General features: G+C 39.1%; 1 protein-coding gene across 9 annotated transcripts in view; it reads left to right on the forward strand.

Annotated features, from left to right (window-relative positions):
• Positions 1–20,125, forward strand: part of Ccdc15 (coiled-coil domain containing 15) — an 85,496-nt gene that overhangs the window by 54,981 nt on the left and 10,390 nt on the right. For all 9 annotated transcript variants that reach the window (XM_075966351.1, XM_075966352.1, XM_075966350.1 and 6 more), the window contains 3 exons: positions 16,902–17,078; positions 17,543–17,691; positions 19,304–19,457. In XM_075966351.1, the coding sequence (XP_075822466.1) occupies positions 16,902–17,078; positions 17,543–17,691; positions 19,304–19,431 (454 nt within the window). In that variant the 3' untranslated portion in view covers positions 19,432–19,457. The remainder of the gene's footprint in view (positions 1–16,901; positions 17,079–17,542; positions 17,692–19,303; positions 19,458–20,125) is intronic.

The following is a 20,125-nucleotide window of genomic DNA, read 5'->3' on the forward strand; positions in this document are numbered from 1 at the left end:
CGGTGCTCCAATGTGGGTTTTTGTCTCTGTCTCCTTTCATCGCCTGATGAAGGTTAATATTCAGGAGGATGCCTATATGTTTTTCTTTGGGTTCACCTGTTGAAGATTTTCAACATTTTTCAGATTTGATATTTCAATTTCATAATCATTAATTCTGGGAATGTGTTTCAGATAATTATGTAGTACAAAATTGCTGAAGTGTGTTCAGGGCCTTGGTAGATAGATGATGCTAGAAATTCTTATTTATTTCTTTTGGTTTTTTGAGACAGGGTTTCTCTGTAGTTTTGGAGCCTGTCCCAGAACTGACTTTGTACACCAGGCTGGCCTTGAACTCACAGAGATCCACCTGCCTCTGCCTCCCAAGTGCTGGGATTAAAGACATGTGCCACCACCACCCAGCTAGAAATTCTTTTTTAATCCCAAACGAAAATGTATTTAATAGTTTTTTGATGTTGTTGTGTTCAGCTGTCTCTCCAGTCCCCATATTTAATAATTTTTAAACGAAACCCTAGTTTGCAACTGTAACAACAGCTTTTAAAATTAAAATATTTTAACACAGTATAATCCAAAGGTACTAATTTGGATCTTACTAGTTGATACTATCTTAAGATATAATAATTTGCTGGGCAGTAGTGGTGAATGCCATTAATCCCAGCACTTGGGGGGCAGAAGCAAGCAGATTTCTGTGAGTTCCAATACAGCCTAGGCTACATAGAGAAACCCTGTTTTGAAAAACAAACAAATAAAAAAGATATAATAATTTGATCCTAAGGAATGATGTAGGAACATACAGAAAGTCTTTGTTTTAAGAGCAGGACACTCTATGAAAAACACTGCAGTTTGCAACATAACAGTAGTCTTAAATCTCTGCTGAGGCTTCAGGCAGTGCTTAATGGCATCACATGGCTGTGCATGGTACAAAGTGTCACTAAGTTCAGAATCAAGGCTATGGGGAAGTGGTGATGTAATTTTGAATTTACATCATTAGGTATTCAGAAACCTTTGGTTGTTGCCAATTTTGTTTGTGACCCCTCTATTAAGTTGTATAATCCTGTATGTAAGTTTCAGAAATTGGGAGCTGGAGGACCATGATGACCAAATTCCCATCCTGAAGAGTACTGTCATCTTTCCTGTTTTTGATAAATAGAGATATTTTGTGAGCACAAGGAGAGCTGGTCATGGAACCAGTGAGTCTTGACTAGGGACACTAAGGGGCTTAGCAAATGGGGTTGGGGTCAGGCTAGGTTAGTGGGTCCTAGGGAAAATCCTTATGAAGTATAGTTTTTGTGTATTTTTTGGTAGAACTCTACTTTAATATTTCATGGATCCGTTGTATTTTTTTTCCTTTGAGGCAAGTTTTCCTGTAGTCACGGTTGATTATGTAGTTGAGAATGACTTTGAACTCCTGACCTTCTTGCCTCTACATCTCAATTACTGAGATTGCAGGCATGCATGGATTGAACACAAAACTTTGTGTATGCTAGGCAAGAAATCAACTAACAGTACTGCATCTATAGCTTCAATCTTTATGTTTTTAATGTTCTTTAGTACTGTTCTTATATAATCTTACTCAATAACAACATTAGAACTTAAGTAAGGATATTGGCTTTGAGGAAGTCTGTAATACCTATGCTAGATTTATCTTACTGTGTCTTACCTTTTAGCCATAATTATGGTCTGATCAAGATCAGAGCTATCTTCTAGTTCTTTGTGTGTCCATCAGGTTAAAGACAGAATAGAAATGTATTTAGTTCAATTTATTTCACTGAACCAAGATTTCTCTCCTGTAGGTTTGATGCCTAACCTAAATCTTATGACACATGGGATAATCAATGGAGAATTTTTATTTAGCAAGACAACTGACTTTTAAAGAAAAAAAAAAAGGTTTTTAGTCACTGTTTTCTACTGGATAATCTTCCTCTTCTCCTAGATTTATACTCAGAAAATAGTGTGAAAGGTGCTGGTTGTTTTGCAGGTGTCATCAGAAGACTTAAAATCATGTTGTTGACAAATAGGTTAAATTTTTTTTCTTTTTGTTTGTTTAAGAAACCAAATATGCATTGTAGGTGGTTCTTCTATTTATGTGTTGCTTTTATTGGTTAATGAATAAAGAAACTGCCTTGGCCTTTTGATAGGGCAGAACTTAGGTGGGAAAAACAGAACTGAATGCTGGGAGGAAGAAAGCAGTCAGAGGGAAGTCATGGATCCTCTGCCTGAGATGGACACCGGTTAGAATCTCTGGTAAGCCACTGCTACGTGGCGATACACAGATGGGTTAAACTAATATGTAAGAGTTAGCCAATAAGAAGTTAGAGCTTGCTGGGCGGTGGCGGAGCACGCTTTTAATCCCAGCACTCGGGAGGCAGAGGCAGGCGGATCTCTGTGAGTTCGAGGCCAGCCTGGTCTACAAGAGCTAGTTCCAGGACAGAAACCAAAAAAGGCTACGGAGAAACCCTGTCTCGAAAAATCCAAAAAAAAAAAAAGAAGAAGAAGAAGTTAGAGCTAATGGCCAAGCAGTGTTTTAATTAATGCAGTTTCTGTGTGATTATTTCGAATGTAAGCTAGCTGGGCTGCCAGGATGAACAAGCGGCCCTTCCTTGCAATGCATTCTTTGATGGAGGTTGTGTGTTTTAACTTGAAATGCAAAAAACACTTTCAAAAATAATCATGGATTGGTTTTGTAAGCATGAATTGATTTGCTTCTCTTTGCCCACTTATAAGAATGAAATTATGTGGTTTCCATTAATTTATCAGCTGCTTATTGTGCTACTACTTATTGCTAGGTGTGTTATATTTAGGGATATGAGAAATGACAAACACAATTAGAGTTTTCAAGAAACCTATAGGGTAGATTTGGCTGAGGAATAGGGAAAAGTTAAATAAGTAGATCACCATCATGCTTTGTAATAAGAGTTACAAGGCTCCGCTCCCAGATGGCTCCTGCCTCATTATATAATGAGGATAACATGATGGACCTCTTTAAAGGTGCTATGCTGATTAAAATAAGACAGTATCTTATCTAAATGATTTGACACGGTGTCTGGAACATGGTGCATTTTCAGTAGGTGTTAGTGGCTGCTATTATTATAAGAAACAAAAGAATATGTGAGAGCACAGAAACTGGTTTTAAACTAAAGTTGAGAGCCTGGGTGGCAGAAAGGGGAGACTTCCCAAACCTAAGTATTGAAGAATTACTAGGAATGGCATGAGATAAAGATGGAATGTGAATGGGGACGGGAATTGTAGGTTAAAGGACTAGCATTGCAAAAGTGGTGATTTGTGAGACAATATGACATTTCTAATGTAATCAGAGCTAAATAAATGGCAAGATTTGAGCCTTAAGACGTAAAGACAGAATCATAAAGAGCTTAGTGTGTCAGGAGGAAGTTGGACTTTATACTGAGAACAGTCAGGAGCCCAATTAGAGGCATTGTGGGAATAGATAAGACTAGCTGCTAGGAGTTTGTTGAAATAAGACAAGAAGAGAATGAAATTAATTTTAAAAGTATGGATTAAACCCTAATTGGGAGATAGTTGCAGTACTACTGGGATCAGTTGGTTCAGACATCATTCATGGTAGCAGTGACCATCAGTCGTTGAATGTTTACACCATTAGGTATGACATTGGATGCTTTAGAAGTATTAGCTCATTTGCTCATTTCAATGACTTGATAAGGTAGATTTTGTCGCTTTTGTTCTGAGTGATCTGCCTAACATAAGATTACATCTAACCAGTGGCAAAACTGGGGCTTTGTCCCAGATTTGGTGGCTCCTTTGCCGAATTTTTAGAAATGTTTAACATGGCCTGTCACAAGTGAGTAGGCCAAGATGGTAAAGAGTAGAAGGTAGTTTTAAGAGAGGGATTTAAGGATGATACCTAAATCTGTGGCTCATGCTTCCAAATGAATGAAGTACTGTTAAACACATCTCCCAAGAAAGAGATACATAAATAGAGGATAAATTTAAACTGGGGCCTATGGGCTTGAGGTATGAAAAAAACATCCAGTAAATATTGCAGTAAGAAATGTTAAATTCTTCTTCCTATTATTGTCGTTATCATTGGAGATGGGAAGATAGGATCTATGTAGCTCAGGTTGGTCATGAAGTCTCCGTAGCCAAGGATGACCCTGAACTTCTGGACTCCCTACTTTTGCCTCCTGGGGGGCTGGGATCCTAGGTGTGAGCTGCCATGCTAAGTATCCAGCCCAGGGTTTATGCCATGCAAGCATCCTACTAACTGAGCTATATTCCCAAACCTTGTTAAATTAATTTGTAAGGAATAATTCTTTCAGAGTTATGAAATGGGAGTCATGGAAAGTGTTGAACAGGAAAACAGTGTGAACAAAGGCTGAGACTGTGCTAGGTGCAGCTTTAGGATTTAGTCTTGTGGAGCAAAGAGACAGACTTCCATCTCCTTGAGAAGGTCTTTTTCTAGCAGAGCAGCTCTTCCGTTATGAATAACGGAAAAAAGCCTGTTTCTCCATCTTAGAAGAATTCTTTTTATTTGAACGTATTATTATTGTTGGTAAGTTTCTGTAATTACACAGGAAGAAGGTTCAGGAGTCAAAAGATAACCCCTATTTTTAGTTCTGTGTCTTTATTTTTGTTTCACTTTGTAAAGGATTAGTGATATGAATGGCCTTACAATGTGGAAGAGGACTGAATTATAAGAAAAATATTGTAGAACATGATAGTACACACCTTTAATCCCAGCACTAGGCAGGCAGAGGCAGTTGGATCTCTGTGAGTTTAAGGCCTGGCTGGTCTATATATTGAGTTCTAAGCTAGCCAAAGCTACCTAGTGAGACCCTGTCTCAAACAAAGCAAAACAAAACCCCACAAAGTTTTGAGTTGTTTCCTAAATTATCTTATTGTTTTTATTTTGTTTTACATACATATTCATAATGATACCACTTTGTTTTTAGAGTATACTTCAGAAGTGTAAATATTAGTATCTACTTGTTTAGTTGTGCAAATGCCCAGTATATTGAATTTATAGACCAACTTGCAGTCTCTTGGATCCTTACTTCTTTTTTTAGAAAAATTGACATTGGTTTCAGAATACTTTTCCTTATTACCAGAGAAGTATTGTAATAGCAGTCACACCATTGTTTTGGCCTCCTCTGGCTTCTATTGTTTACTAGTAAAGGCGTGTTTGCATAAGATGCGTTGCAGACATTAGAGAATAGAAACTTGTTTATAAAGCATTTGTAGCACTATCATTTTGGATTTTATGCTCCTTTCTGAAAGTGCTTTGTGGTGGTTAGTCTTATCCGGAGAATTTTGACTACAATTATGGATTCTTCCTTAAGGAAATATCTCTGAGATATCCAGTGGAGATGTCAAATTGACAGGTAGACTTGGATCTCAAAGCCGTAATCTATGGCACTGCTATGGCTTTGTGAGTTACAGGTGACTGTGGGTGGTAACTGAAGCAGAAGCCATAGATTAAGACTGGGGTAAGAGAATGTCATGTCATGAGAAAGAAAATACCAACTAGAGCTTGAAGATAAGCTTGCAAGGCAGACAGGAAAGGATGGGTCTAAAGAGGGGCATGAGGAAACCTGGCAGGAGAAACAATGCCCTCAAAGGATGAGAAAAAAAAGCTTCAAGAAGGAAGGAGTAGTTAGCAAGTCAGTAAGGTCAGGAAAGTGTTCCCACAGTTCCTCGGCCTTTTTTTTTTTTAATCAGTGCTCCCCATAGAGCCTTTTTAGACATTTCCCCAACACACCTTCAGATCTTAGTACACAGATAGAATGCATTTTTGTTTATGTACTGTGGCTTTTTGGAGTGTCACAAACTATTGTAATACTTTAAATTAGTTATCCGTTTGGGACAGCATTGCCTATGCAGAGAAAGCATGCACCAAGTGGAGTAAGTGACCTTAAAAAACTGTTTTTTACTGGAGTGCTCCATCTGTAAGCTGTTTCAGAGGGGGTGAAGAAATGTAGAACTGGAGGCAAAAAGGTGAGATAACTGACTGAAGAGAACATCTAGGTAGAGGCAGGGAGTTAGTTAATGTCATCAATTCTGTCCTGTCAGGGGTACCTAAGATTTCAGCCCAAATAAAGAGAACCATCCAAAGAAGAAGAAACTTCATATGAGATTGTTTATGATGCTGGTTGTAGTGCACAAGCTAACACATGGTTTGAATTTGATGATTATCTTTTCTGTTGTCATACACTTGTCTCTGTTTATATTTCATCATTGAAAACCTCACTCTGCTTCATCAGATTTGCTTTTATGACAAGGTCAGGAATTACCGACCATAACAAATTTGAATGTCTTCAAAGTATGTTTCTTAACTGGCTCTCTTTTGAAAAGTTCTTTGGTCAGTGGTCAGAACCCACTCATAGGCACTCCAAAAGAATGTTTTACTAGCCCCTGTATGTTCTCAGTCCAGTCGAGTTGATCAAGATGAGCCATTACAGAGCAGAGTTGGGGAGGAATACTTGTTGACCACCATGATGTTGCAGTTGTAACCATCCTTAAAAGCGCAGGTCACCATAGCATAGTTCACAGTATAATAATTAAGAAGTAGTGAGCAGGGCTAAAGAGATGGTTCAGTAGTAAGAGTGCAAACTGCTCTTTTAGAGGATCCAGGCTTGATTCCCAGGACCGGCATGGTACCTAAAAGCCATTTGTAACTCCAGCTTCAGGGGACCTAATGCTATCTTTTTACCTTGGTGGGTACCACATGCATGTGGTGCATGGACAAACATGCAAACTAAATACGCATACACATAAAAATAAAGAATTTTTTTAAGTGAAAAAAAGAAAACACATGTAATTTGGGCAGTGGTGGCACACACATTTAATCCCAGCACTTGGGAGGCAGAGGCCAGTGGATCTCTGTGAGTTCGAGGCCAACCTAGTCTACAGAGCAGGTTCCAGAACAGCCAGGGCTACACAGAGAAACCCTGTCTCCGAAAACAAAAACATCAAAGAAGAAAACATAGATCCTAGCCACGCACCAGTGAGAGTTGGCCCTCGCAGTCTTCTCCTTCCGTTCTCTAACTTAGGTTGAGAGCCGCATAGGTTAAAGTCAGCACCGCCTCTGTGTGCCTGTGTGGGTTTTTCCACATCACCAGCTCACATTCCCAAGTTCATTGCCTTTAAATCTTGATCTTCCCTGGTATAAAGAGATTCCCTGTGCCCAGATTGCAGTGAGATTTCTCACCTCTGCCCTATTACACCTTTATGTTATGCTGCAGTTTCAGTCATACCATAAAAACGTTTTTATGCGCTTTGAGAAATACTCAGCTTACATTTATAGGGGTAGCTCAGAAAATACTAGCAAATGTGAGAAGGCATTTGTGAGAAAACCCTTGTGTAACATGGCCTTGTTTTTCTCTTCTGGGAGTGGCTAGTGGTTAGCTATCAGAATACGGATGAGTTAACTGCACACTGACAGCATCCATGCCTATTTTTCTAGTTTTAGTTTTGTAGTATGGTGTCTAGATCTTAAATTTAACCTAACAAAATGGAGGCTTTAATTTTCCCCTGGAATTGACAGTCTGCCACACATAGATAGAGGCCTAGAATTTTTAGCAGTCTTGCTTTATTCAAGAAGTATGAGTCTAGGGGCTAGAGGGTTAAGAGTTAAGGGTTCAGTGGTTAAGAGCACTTGGTTGCTCTTGCAGAGGACCTGGTTGGGTTCCCAGTACCCACATGATGGCTTATAACCACTCCAGTTCCAGGGTATCTGACACCCATGTACATGTGTATATACAGACAAAACACTTAGACACGTAAAATAGAATAAATAAATCTTTGAAAAAGTATTTACCAGTACTGTGGTTACAGGCACATGTTGTTGCACCTGATTTTTTCGTGGGTGCTAACAATCCAAACTCAGACTCTCATGCTGGTATGGCAAACACTTTACTGACTGAGGCATCTCCCCAGCACCAAAAGTTGGTAAGTTTTGACATGTATAGCACATGAAACCACCACCACCAGTGTCTTGATAGTAAACATACCTGTTGTGCTGGCTAGTTTTATGTCAACTTGACACAGAGTCATCTGAAAGGATGAAACCACAACTGAGTAAATTACTCCATAAGGGCATTTTCTTAATTAGTGATTGATGGGGGAGGTCCTGGCCCATTGTGGATGATGTTATCTCTGGGCTTGGTAGCCTTGGGTTCTAAAAGAAAGCAGGCTGAGCACTCTAGAAAGCAGCAACCTCTGTGGCCTCTGCATGAGCTCCTGTCTCTAGGTTCCAGCCCTACTAGAGTTCCTGTCATGACTTCCTTCAGTGATAGACTATGCTGTGGAAGTGAATGTCTCATAAATCCTTTCCTCTCCAACTTGCTTTTGGTCAAGGTCATACATAGCAATAGTAATCCTAACTAGGGCAGCTGTCACCCTCGGGACTTTTGTCATATGACCCTTGGCAGCCTTCTGCACCCCCTACCTCAAACGCAGGCAACACTGGTTTACATATTTTAGAGTTATATTCAAGCACACTTTGGAGATACTATGGGTTTGGTTCCCAACCACTGCAATAAAGTAAATATCACAAAAGACAGTCACATGAATTGTATTCCCAGTGCATATAAAAGTTATCTTTATTTTATACTATAACATCACCTATTAAATGTGTAATAACATTGTATCTAAAAATATAGAATGTATACACTTTGATTAAACATACTTTAGTAGATGGCGTGGTGGTACACGCCTTTAATCCCAATTCTGGGGAGGCAGAGGCAGGAATATCTCTGTGATTGGAAGCCAGCCTGGTGTACAAAGCAAGTTCTGGGCCAACTAGGATGACATAGTGAGACCCTGCCTTAAATAAATTCTTTATTAGTAAGAAATCTTGACAATCATCTGAGCCTTTAATTGTAATCTCTCTTTGTTAGTGGGATGTCTTGACCTTGTGTTAATGACTGCTTACTTATCAGAATGAATGGTTACTGGATATTGAAATGGCTATGGGAGATTTTATTATTTAAATTATTTTTATTTAGAGACAGTGTCTCTCATTCATTTTGTAGTCCAGGCTAGAGTAGAACTTTCTGTGTAACCCTTATCAAGCCTTATCTTTCTCACATACCCAAATAACCATACTTGGCTAACAGTTTCTTAGAATGAAGTACCATTAACCTTGTTTACATGAAAGGTATGTTTTGGCACATGGTACTACTTGATAGCATTTGCTCACAGTAATCCTTTCCAGAACACTTACAACTACTTTTTCCAGGTCCATTAGATCTATCTATCCACAGGAAGTATGGGAATAATATTGATCTCTTCATATATCCCCCTCAGAGCTCTTGGAGATCCAAGTTCATCATCAACAATGAGTAATTGTTTTTTTCCAGAAGAGCTTTTTGTTGTTTTTTGTTTTCCCTAAGAAGTATGTTGAAATAGGAGCGTCGGGGCTGCATCCCGGCACCCGGCCGCCCCCAACGGCTAGCTTTACCTGAAATAATTACACGGAAACTGTATTCTTTTAAACACTGCTTGGCCCTTTAGCTCTAGCCCTTACTGGCTAATTCTGATATCCCAATCAACCCATCTCTAATAATCTGTGGGCACCGGTCTTACCGGGAAGATTCTAGCCTACGTCCATCCTGGGTCGGAGCTACGTCGCGTGCGAGACGCCCGGGAGCGGGGCATGGCGTCTCTGCTCCAGAGAGCAGAGCTGTCGAGTCTCTGAGTTCACTTCCTCTTCCTCCCAGCATTCTGTTCTGTTTACTCCACCCACCTATGTTCTAAGCTATGAGCCAAGCAGTTTGTTTATTACTTAACCAGTGAAATCAACAGATTGATATATGACACTCCCACAACAGAAGTACTTATTGGCAATCTTACCAACAGCATTCTACAGATTCCAATGCAATGCCCATCAAAATCCCAGCAAAATTCATCAAAGACCTCAAAAGAATGGTACTCAACTTCATATGAAAGAGCAAAAAACCCCAGGGAGCCAAAACAATCCCGTACAATAAAATAACTTCTGGAGGCATCACAATCTCTGACTTCAAACTCTACAACAGAGCTACAGTACTGAAAACAGCCTGGTATTGGCATAAGAACAGACAGGAGAACCAATGGAACCGAATAGAAGACCCGGAGATCAATCCACTCATCTTCGAACACCTGATCTTTGATAAAGAAGCAAAAAATATCAAATAGAAAGAAGAAAGCATATTTAACAAGTGGTGCTGGCATAACTGGATATCAACATGTAGAAGAATGAAAATAGACCCATATCTATTATCATGCACTCAAGTCAAAATGGATTAAACCCAGCCACACTGAACCTTATAGAAGAGAAAGTAGGAAATACACTTGAACACATTGGCACAGGGAACCACTTCCTAAATAGAACCCCAGGAGCACAGACACTGAGAGAAACAATTAATAAATGGGACCTCCTGAAACTGAAAAGCTTCTGTAAAGCAAAGGACATGGTCAACAAGACAAAATGACAGCCTACAGAATGGGAAAAGAAATTCACCAACCCCACATCAGACAAGTCTGATCTCCAAAATATACAAAGAACTCAAGAAATTGGACACCAAAAGATCACATAATTCAATAAAAAAAAATGGAGTACAGACCTAAACAGAGAACTCTGAACAGAGGAATCTAAAATGGCTGAAAGACACTTAAGGAAATGTTCAACATCCTTAGTCATCAGAGAAATGCAAATCAAAACAACTCTGAGATTCCCTCTTACACCTGTAAGAATGGCCAAAATCAAAAATACTGATGACAACTTATGCTGGGGAGATTGTGGGGAAAAGGGAACACTTCTGCATTGCTGGTGGGAATGCAAGTTGGTACAACCCCTTTGGATGTCAGTGTGGCGATTTCTCAGAAAATTAGGAAACAACCTTCCTCAAGACCCAGTAATACCACTTTTGGGGATGCTCAATCGTGCCACAAGAACATGTGCTCAACCATGTTCATAGCAGCATTGTTTGTCATAGCCAGAACCTGGAAACAACCTAAAGGCCCCTCCACCGAAGAATGGATAAGGAAAATGTGGTACATTTACACAGTTGAGTACTACACAGCAGAAAGAAATAACGACAGCTTGAATTTTGCAGGAAAACGGATGGAGCTAGAAAACATTATTTTGAGTGAGGTAACCCAGACACAGAAAGAAAATTATCACATGTACTCACATAAAACAAAGAAAACCAGCCTACAAACCACAATCCCAGAGAATTTAGACAACAATGTAGACACTAAGAGAGACTTATATAGATATAATCTACATGGGAAGTAGAAAATAGAAGAAGACAAGATGTCCTAAGTAAATTGGGAGCATGGGGACCTTGGGAGAGGGTTGAAGGGGGGAGAGGAGAGGCAGGGAGGGGAGTAGAGAAAAATGTAGAGCTCAATAAATATCAATAAAAAATGTATATAAAAAAAGAAGTACTTCTCAACAGTAGGCTTAAACTACCCAGTGAATAGCCTGGGGATGTACCTCATTTGGTAGTCTGCTTGCCTAGCAGATACACATCCCTGGGATGTTCTCCAGCACCATGGAAACTACATGATGACAACACACCTATGATCCCAGCACTTAGGAAGAGACAAAAGGACCAAAAGTCATCCTTGAAATCCATTTAGCCTTAGTCATCTTGACACAGCTGGGAGTGTTTTACGAGGAGAAGCCTCAATTGAAAATATACCTGGATCAAGTTTTCTGTGGGTGTGTTTATGAGGAAATGTCTTGATTATTAATTGATGTAAGCAACCCAGTGCATTGTGAGTGACATCATTGTTCCTTGGGCATGTAATCCTAAGATGTATAAAAAGCTAACTAAACATGAGCCAGGGAGTGAGCTAGAGAGCAAGCCAGCAAGCTACGTTCCTCCATGGTTCTGCCATTAGGTTCCTAGTTGACTTCCTGCCCTTGACTTTCCTTTGTGATGGACTGTGACCTGGAAGTATAAGATTAAATAAAGTATTTCTTCCCTTAAGGAGGGATTGAAATGCTTTATCATAGGAACAGAAAGGAAACTAGAACATTTGGCTGCATGGAAAATTTCTAGCCAGCCTGGAACTCATGGAACTTGTCACGAAATTCCTTTCCAGTAAGGATTTTAAATGGGTGCTTTGCCATTTAGGCTTTGTTCCATTGGGACACAAACCAAGTAGACCTAGTATAATCTTTCAGTCTCTAAGGATTTTCAGATTGGGAAATGAACATTGGCTTTAACTTGAGGGAGCTTTAGCCCCTAACCAGATAGTCATCTCATTCTTTGAAGCTCTGTAGACAGGAATTGACTTGCTCTTAAATAAAGTTTCAATGAAATTTGTATGCAGGCATTAGTATGGGCATATATTATCTTTTCTCTTGGCTAAGTACCTGCGGAATAGGTATGTATTTCAGTCTTAAAAGAAATTATCAAACTACTTTTCAAAGTGATTGTACCAATTACTACAAGCACAGATAAGATGTAGATCCAACCCAGGTATTTCTTAAATTTAGCCTTGCACAAACTAAGGACATGAACAAAATAGAGACAAATTACTTGCAAAAATGTAATATGAATTGCCTCTAGTTCAGTTCCCAAAAGTTATTTCTACCTGAAATATTATAAACACAGTTTTTACTACTCACAACTCTATCAGCGTTCTGAGCAAAGAAAATCAAACAACATATTAAGAGAGCAGCATAATATTACCAGGTGGGTTGTACCCCAGGGACAGAATTGGTTTAGCATTCAAAAGGAGAAATGGAGTTAGAGAGGGAGTGACCTCGTGCATGACCACATGCAAAATCCAATACCTATTAAAAAATTTTAAAAACCTTTTCAACAAACTGGGAGGAGAAGGGAACTTTTTTTGACACAGAACATCTATTGAAAATCTTACCACTAATATACTTGATATGAAAGGCTAAATGCTTTCTTTCCAAATCCAAGGCTGCCCGTTCTCTTCACATCTATTCAAGTCATACTAGAGTTCTAGTCAGTGCAGTCTGGCAAGACAACGAAATAAAACAACTTAAAGAAGTAGTGATTAAAGTTGCCTTTATCTGAAAATGACGTGATCACTTTGTAAAACTCCAGTGGAGTTTTAAGGTTAATTGAGTAAGTTTGCAGGGCACATCATTGATGCCTCAAGCTAAATGTGCACTCCTGTATGCTGCCAACATAAACGGACATTTCAATGCAGTATCATAGCAGACCAAAAATAGACAGAATAGCAGCTGGGGATTTAGTTGAGTAGTCGAGCACAAGGCCCTGGGTTCAGTCCTCAGCTCCAGAAGAGAAAACAGACAAAATATATTACTTTGTCATGTGTATGATGAGAGATACTAACTTGCACTTCTGTGTTTTCTGATTTGGGGGTGTATTTGTTTGGGCCTAAGGGTAATACTAGTGTTAGAGAATAGTTGAGAGGCAGGTTTTCTTCGTCAGTCTTGTTGGATGAGTGTCAGCTAGTTTCATCTCTTCCTTAATCATTTGTTAGAATTTGCCTGTAAACCCATGTGGTTTTGTGCTTCTCATTGAGAAAAATCTCTTAACTGCAGTTTCATTATTGCTGATATGGGAGTCTAATAATATATACCTTTCACATTGTAACTGCATCCAAGTTGTCAATTTTTTTGGCATGAAATTGTCCCGAGCCTTCTATATTATAGTAGCACATGTAATGATAGCATTTTACTTTTTTATTAATAATTAGTGTCTTTCCCCCCACATTTAGACTGATTTAACAGTTATCAAAGAACTAACTTTTCAATTCAGTATTTTTTCTGTTATCTTTGTTTTCCAATTTGTTTCAAATCTCTATATTTCCTTTATTATTTCTTTTCTGATACTTATCTTGAACTTAATTTTTCTCTTTTTATAAAGTAGAAGCTAAGGTCTTCAATGTGGGGCCCTTTTTATTTTATTTTTCTAATATAGGCATTTAATGGTAGAAATTCCCTACTACATGCTCTCTTTTTAAAAATTTATTTTATGTATATGGATATCTTGCTGCATGTATATCTGTGTACCATGTGTGTTCCTGCAGAGGCCAGAAAGGGCATCTGATCCCTTAGAACTGGAGTAGCAGACAGTGTGAGCTGCCATGTAGTGTTGGAAACCTAATGGGTGCTCTGGAAGAGCAGCCAGTGCTCTTCTTATCCCCTGAGCCCTCTCTCCAGCCTTAACTAAATTCTTCGTAGCTGTATAAATCATTTCACTGAGTTAAACTTTCCTTCTAAATTCCACTTCTTTTTTTCTCATAAGTTATTTGGAAGCACTCCACCCACTGCAGTACATCCCCAGCTCTTTGGGGTTTTTAATGTAGCAATCCTGCTGGATATTAAATGATCTTTTTTTTGTTGAAACAAGGTCTCTATACATAGCTGTCTTAGAACTCAGTATATAGACCAGGCTGGCCTCAATAGAGATCCTCCTGCCTCTGCCTCCCAAGGGCTAGGATTAAAGGTGTGCACCACCATACCTGGCTAGATGATTTTATCTTTGTTGTAATTTTGGTTTGTATTTTCTTGATAGTGAGTGATGTTATTGTTGCACACACATCTTGGCCCATTTGTATATCATTTTTGGAGATATGGCTGCGGAATTTGTTTTCCAGATTTTTAATCTGACCTATTTAATCTTTTTAATTAGCACCCCCTTTGCTGTGATTCATCTTAGAGTTTCTGTCTTTATGCTTACACATTTACATATATGACAAAATCGTAGTTAGCATATTTTTCTCTCAGAAATTGCGTCTTTCAACCCTGGAAGATTTATGTCAGTCTTTTTCCTGTTACTTCTTGTTGTTCAATACAGGGTCTCACTATGTAGCACAGGCTGACCTGGAAACTCACTCTATAGCTCAGGCTGGCCACACATGAGATGATTCTCCTGCTTCAGCCTCTTGGATGCCAAGGAGTATATGTGCCACCATGCCCAGCAGATTTTATTTTTGTATGACTAATAACCATGAGAATGTCATTCTGTGTAATTCTAACACAACAGTGTTAGATGATCTTGATTATTCTGCTCATAACGAATTACTTCCCTGCCTCTTTCCATACTTGGTGTCGTAGTCACTGTTCTGTTGTTGTGAAGAGACCCATGACCATGGCAACTCTTATAAAAGAGAACATTTCATTGGGGGTTTTACAGTTTCAGAGGTTTAGTTCATTATCATCATGATGAGGAACATAGCAGCATGCAGGCAGGTACTGGAGCAGTAGCTGAGAGTCTACGTCCTGGTCCATAAACAGAGGGGGGGGGGTTGAGAAAGAGAGAGGACTGAGAGAGACTGTGAGCCTTTAACCTTTTTTTTTTTTTTTTTTGAGACAGGATTCTCTGTAGTCCTTGCTATCCTGGAACTCACTCTGTAGTCCAGGTTGGCCTCTAATTCAGAGATCTACCTGCTGGGATTAAAGTGCTGGGTTTAAAGGTATGCACCACCATGCCAGGTTTAGGATTTTTGAAAATCAAAACACATCCTCAGTTAAATAATTTCTCCCACAGGACCATACCTCCTAATCTTTTGAAATATTGCCACTCCATAGTGATCAATCATTGAAATTTGTGACCCTGTGGGGGCCATTCTCATTTAAGCCACCACACTTGGTAATCTTTGGTTGGATATCTGTACTGTTTGGGTTTTTTTTTTTTCAGTGTAACACAAACTTAGACACATTTTGGTAAAGGGAATCTAATTGAGAAAATACCTCTGTAAGGTTAGCCTATAGGTAAGTCTTTGGCATATTTTCTTGATTAATGATGGATGTGGGAGGGCCCACCTCACTGTAGGTGCTGCTAACTTTGGACAGGTGGGCCTAAATTATTTAAGAGAGCAGTCTGAGCAAGCCAGGAGACGAAAGCCAATAATTAGCCTTCCTCCATGGCTTCTGCTCCTATCTCTGCCTCTAGTTCCTGCCTTGAGTTACTGCCCTCACTGATGGACTGTGACTTCCGAGTTATAAAATGAAAACAGACCCTTTCCTCCCCCAACTTGCTTTTGGTTATGGTGTTTATCAGAGTAGAAACCCCAAGACAATATTTAACATTGTGTTTTATTTTTTACCGTTTGTTTGGTAAATGTATTGCTATTACAAATGTGTTTTACTCAAATCTACCAGGTTCCATTTGAATTCTCCTCCCCCTGCGCTATTGCCTAGGTTAGCAATATTTAAAGGTTGGCAGTAATTGGAATTGCTTTTTTGTTTGTCATCTTCTAGGGACAACTGTGGTTTTGTGGTTGATAGTAGTGTCATGAAAGCTGTTGTTTATTTCATTTTATTGTATTTGCCTTTTAAGTTTCTTTGTTGTGAGGACAAATCTGGTACCTGTTAAAGCATTTGGTAGTGGCAAATGTCCTGCCTACCAGTTTTAACCTGAGCCTGTTCTTGTGCTGGGATTCTAACAGAAAATGTCTTACTGACAATTTCTCGTTTCCCTTTGAGAGGCAATTTCTATAGATTAGAAGATAAACTAGGGACTGGAGAATGGCTCAGTGGTTAAGAGCACTGGCCACTCTGGCCTTTCTTCCAAAGGACCCCACTTCAATTCTCAGCTCCCACATAACAGTTCACAGCTGTCTGTAACTTCAGTTCCGGAGAATGTGGCAATTCTCACACAGACATATATGGAAGCAAAACCCCAACATACATAGATAAACTCAGGTCAGCCAGCGCAAACACTTTTTAAAATGCTCTTGCGGGAAGGGCACGCCTTTAATCCTAGCACTAGGGAGGCAGAGGCAGGCGGATCTCTGTGAGTTCGAGAACAGCCAGAGCTATACAGAGAAACTGTCTCAAAATAAATAAATAAATAAAAGTTCTTGGGTTGCTAAATTGATTTTGTGTTGTCCTTTTTTGAGGGAATTTCTTGAGTTATTTGTATAAGGAAGCTAATTTTAAATAACAGCTTTTAAAAATTCCTAAGTATGTTTTGTTTCATTTTCAGAATTAAGAGAAGGAAAGAGCAGCAGCGCCATGCTGAAGAGCAGAGGCTCCTGAGAGCGCACTGCCCTGAAGACCCTTGTTCAGAGCAGAAGATAAGTGATGTCTTAGCCCAGCTACAGCTTGAAGAAATGGAAGGAGCCAGAGAGAAACAGCACCAGAGAGAAAAAGAATATGTAAGGTGAATTTAAACATTCTGTGTGAAATTCTCGCTCTAGAAGAGACAGAAAGTAGGCTTTCTCACATTCCTTAGGAGACTTGGTGTAGCTAGGCAGTGGTGGTGCACACCTTTAATTCCAGCACTCAGGAGGCAGAAACAAGAGGATCTCTGAGTTAGAGGTTAGCCTGGTGTACAGAGCAAGTTCCAGGACAGCCAGGGCTACATACATAAACCTTGTTTCAAAACCAAAGAGAGAGAAAGAAAGACAGACACTTTTGGTTTGTCTTCTCATACTTTTCCTCATATAGGTTGGATACTCCATCGCTGTTTGATTGGCTAGTACATCTTGAGACTAGCACTGTGTTATGCTATTTCCTACTACATAGGAAGACTCGGGGTACAGAGCAGTGAAAAGCGGTATAAAATCAGGATTTATGCTTGTTCTCCTAGTCGTTGATTGACCTGACCACACTGTACTTTTATAGATATGTAGAAGCTTTGCGAGCCCAGGTCCAGGAGAAAATGAAGCTGTATAATATCACTTTACCTCCACTATGTTGTTGTGGTCCTGATTTTTGGGATGCTCATCCTGATACCTGTGCCAACAATTGCATTTTCTATAAAAACTACAGAGGTAAGTATCTTAAGGAATTGCTATTAAGTCCTAATAGTAATTAAAATTTTTTGTGTGTGTATGTGTGTGTGTATAGTGATTATGGTTATTTAGAATTTAAGAACTTACTATATATTTATATATAAGAGAATTTTATATATACCTTTATAAAACAACTATGTGAGACAATGAAAGTTGTTATAGTTTCATTTCTGGTTAGTCCTTTTTATGATAGAAAAGCATTTCCAACTCATTACATTATCTATAAGAGGACCTGGGCTCCAGATCTTCCCCTAATTGAACATTATTAAGAGTTTGTCCTTTATGGCTAAATTAAGAGTGTTATTCGCATATTTTAACGGCGTCTAATAAAGACTTACAAGCATATATCCATATTAGGCTCTAGGCAGAGGCTATTTATTCATTCATTTTCTGGCCACCCAGATCTGAAATAATCACACTGAAACTATATTAATTGCAACACTGCTTGACGAATCACTTGGGCATATTGCCTGCTAGCTCTTATATCTTAAATTAACCCATCTCTATTAATCTGTGCATCATCATGAGGTTGTGGCCTACCAGCAAGGTTCCAAGTAGTGGCTACATGGCGTCTCATTGCCTCTGCTTTCTTTCTTCTTCTGTCTGCTTAGAATTTGTGCCTTGCTCTGTTCTGCTAAGCCACTGGCCAAAACAGCTTTTTTATTAACCAATGACAATAAAACATATTCACAGCATACAGAGGGGAATCCCACATCATTAGACTGTTTATTCCGCTGGTGAAACAGAGAAGGATAAGGATCTCTGTCAAGAGTCCCAAGTAGCCAAGCGGTGATGGCACACACCTTTAACCCCAGCACTTGGGAGGCAGAGGTAGGCAGATCTCTGTGAGTCTTAGGCCAGCCTGGTCTATAAAGCTTAAGTCCAGAACTGTTACATAGACAGTTGTCCTGTCTGGGAAAACAAACAAACAAACAAAAAAAACTGTCCCAAGCTGAGAGAATAGAATCATTCTAGTAGTTGCTAATGTTTCTTGTCCATCACTAAATGGACTTATAGAACATAGGAACACTGAAAATGTTGCCAGTGTTTCCATTGTTGGTGTACTTCATCTCTGTGATATGAATGTGTCCATCCTATGAATCTTATCATTCCCTTACTTTAAACTTCTCCTCATAACAGTGAAAGCATGATATATTTTATGTACTTCTCTCTGGTCTCAGGCCACACTGCGGCCTCACCAAACTTCTTCGTACACTTCTGCATCTCACCCGCTTTGTTCTCTACCTGTAATACCTTTTCTCTCCTCCTGTTAATCCCCAAAGCCCACTTTAAATGGCACAGCTTCTCAAATCTGTCCAGTGTTCCCTAGTTGTTGGTTCATATCTGTCTTCCTATTATTGTGACCGTTTGTATGTGCCTGTGGTGTGGAAGTACTGCCCTGCAACTTTAACTCTTCTGCCATTTTCTGTATTCTTTTTTCTTTGCTTACAGAGTGCTTGCTCTATTCTACGTATTCAATAAACGTTTATTCAGTGGCATTTTGGGTAAAGAAGTTACTGATAGGAAAAAGAAGTAGGAGAATTGTATAGAATCTGACTTTATTCATTGTTGTACAATCCTTCATTTGCAGCATATAACCGGGCCTTACATTCAGTCATCAACTCTTCTGATATCTCTGAGGGGAACGCGACTCTTCGAAATGCTATTCGTAATTTTGCTTCTGTACATAGACGGACTTCAAAAAAAAGTCTACAATAAGAGTCTGAAATCAGTGCCAATGACTGGTAGTATTTCCACCTTCCTTTACAATCAACCACAAAAAATGATTCAGGAAAGCTGTTAAAGTGTATAAGATGTATTATTAGCTGAAGGAAACCAGCCCCACATAGTAACTGTCTATAGTTAGGTATCTGCCTTGGGACCAGCACGGAAAGTTGAATGCCAAACTTGTCTCGCATTTAGTATGAGCCACTGGAACCAGTTATTTTAAAAGTGATTAGAAAGTAGTGTTTCTTAGTTTTTGCTGGATTTTTTTTTAATTTTCATTTAGCGTTCTTTGTCTAATTAGAGATACTCATGAGAAGTCTTTGAGGTTATATTACTCTCATCCTGCTAAAATCATGCTTTTGAGTCTTGACAGTATTGAAAGTGTCTGGATGAAGCAGAAGAGGAAGGGGCTTCTGAGCATTAATGGTTGTCTGTATTGCTGTTGGCTTTTCTAATTTTATATAGTAATTAGAGGTGAAGCAGGTTTGGATTTGGTGTACTTTAAAATGGGTTTTTCCTCCTGCTTCTTTTACTTTTTTTCTCAGTCAGTGACATTGAAGACAGGACCTTTTAATTTCATTTTTATTCTAACTTTTTTGAGTTTTTTTTAACTTTATGTATATGTTTACCTGAATGTATGTCTTACGTTGTGTGTACGTTGCCTTTGGAGACCAGAAGAAGGCAT

Source organism: Microtus pennsylvanicus, chromosome 3 (genome assembly GCF_037038515.1).
Source record: "Microtus pennsylvanicus isolate mMicPen1 chromosome 3, mMicPen1.hap1, whole genome shotgun sequence".
In the NCBI taxonomy this organism is placed as follows: domain Eukaryota; kingdom Metazoa; phylum Chordata; class Mammalia; order Rodentia; family Cricetidae; genus Microtus; species Microtus pennsylvanicus.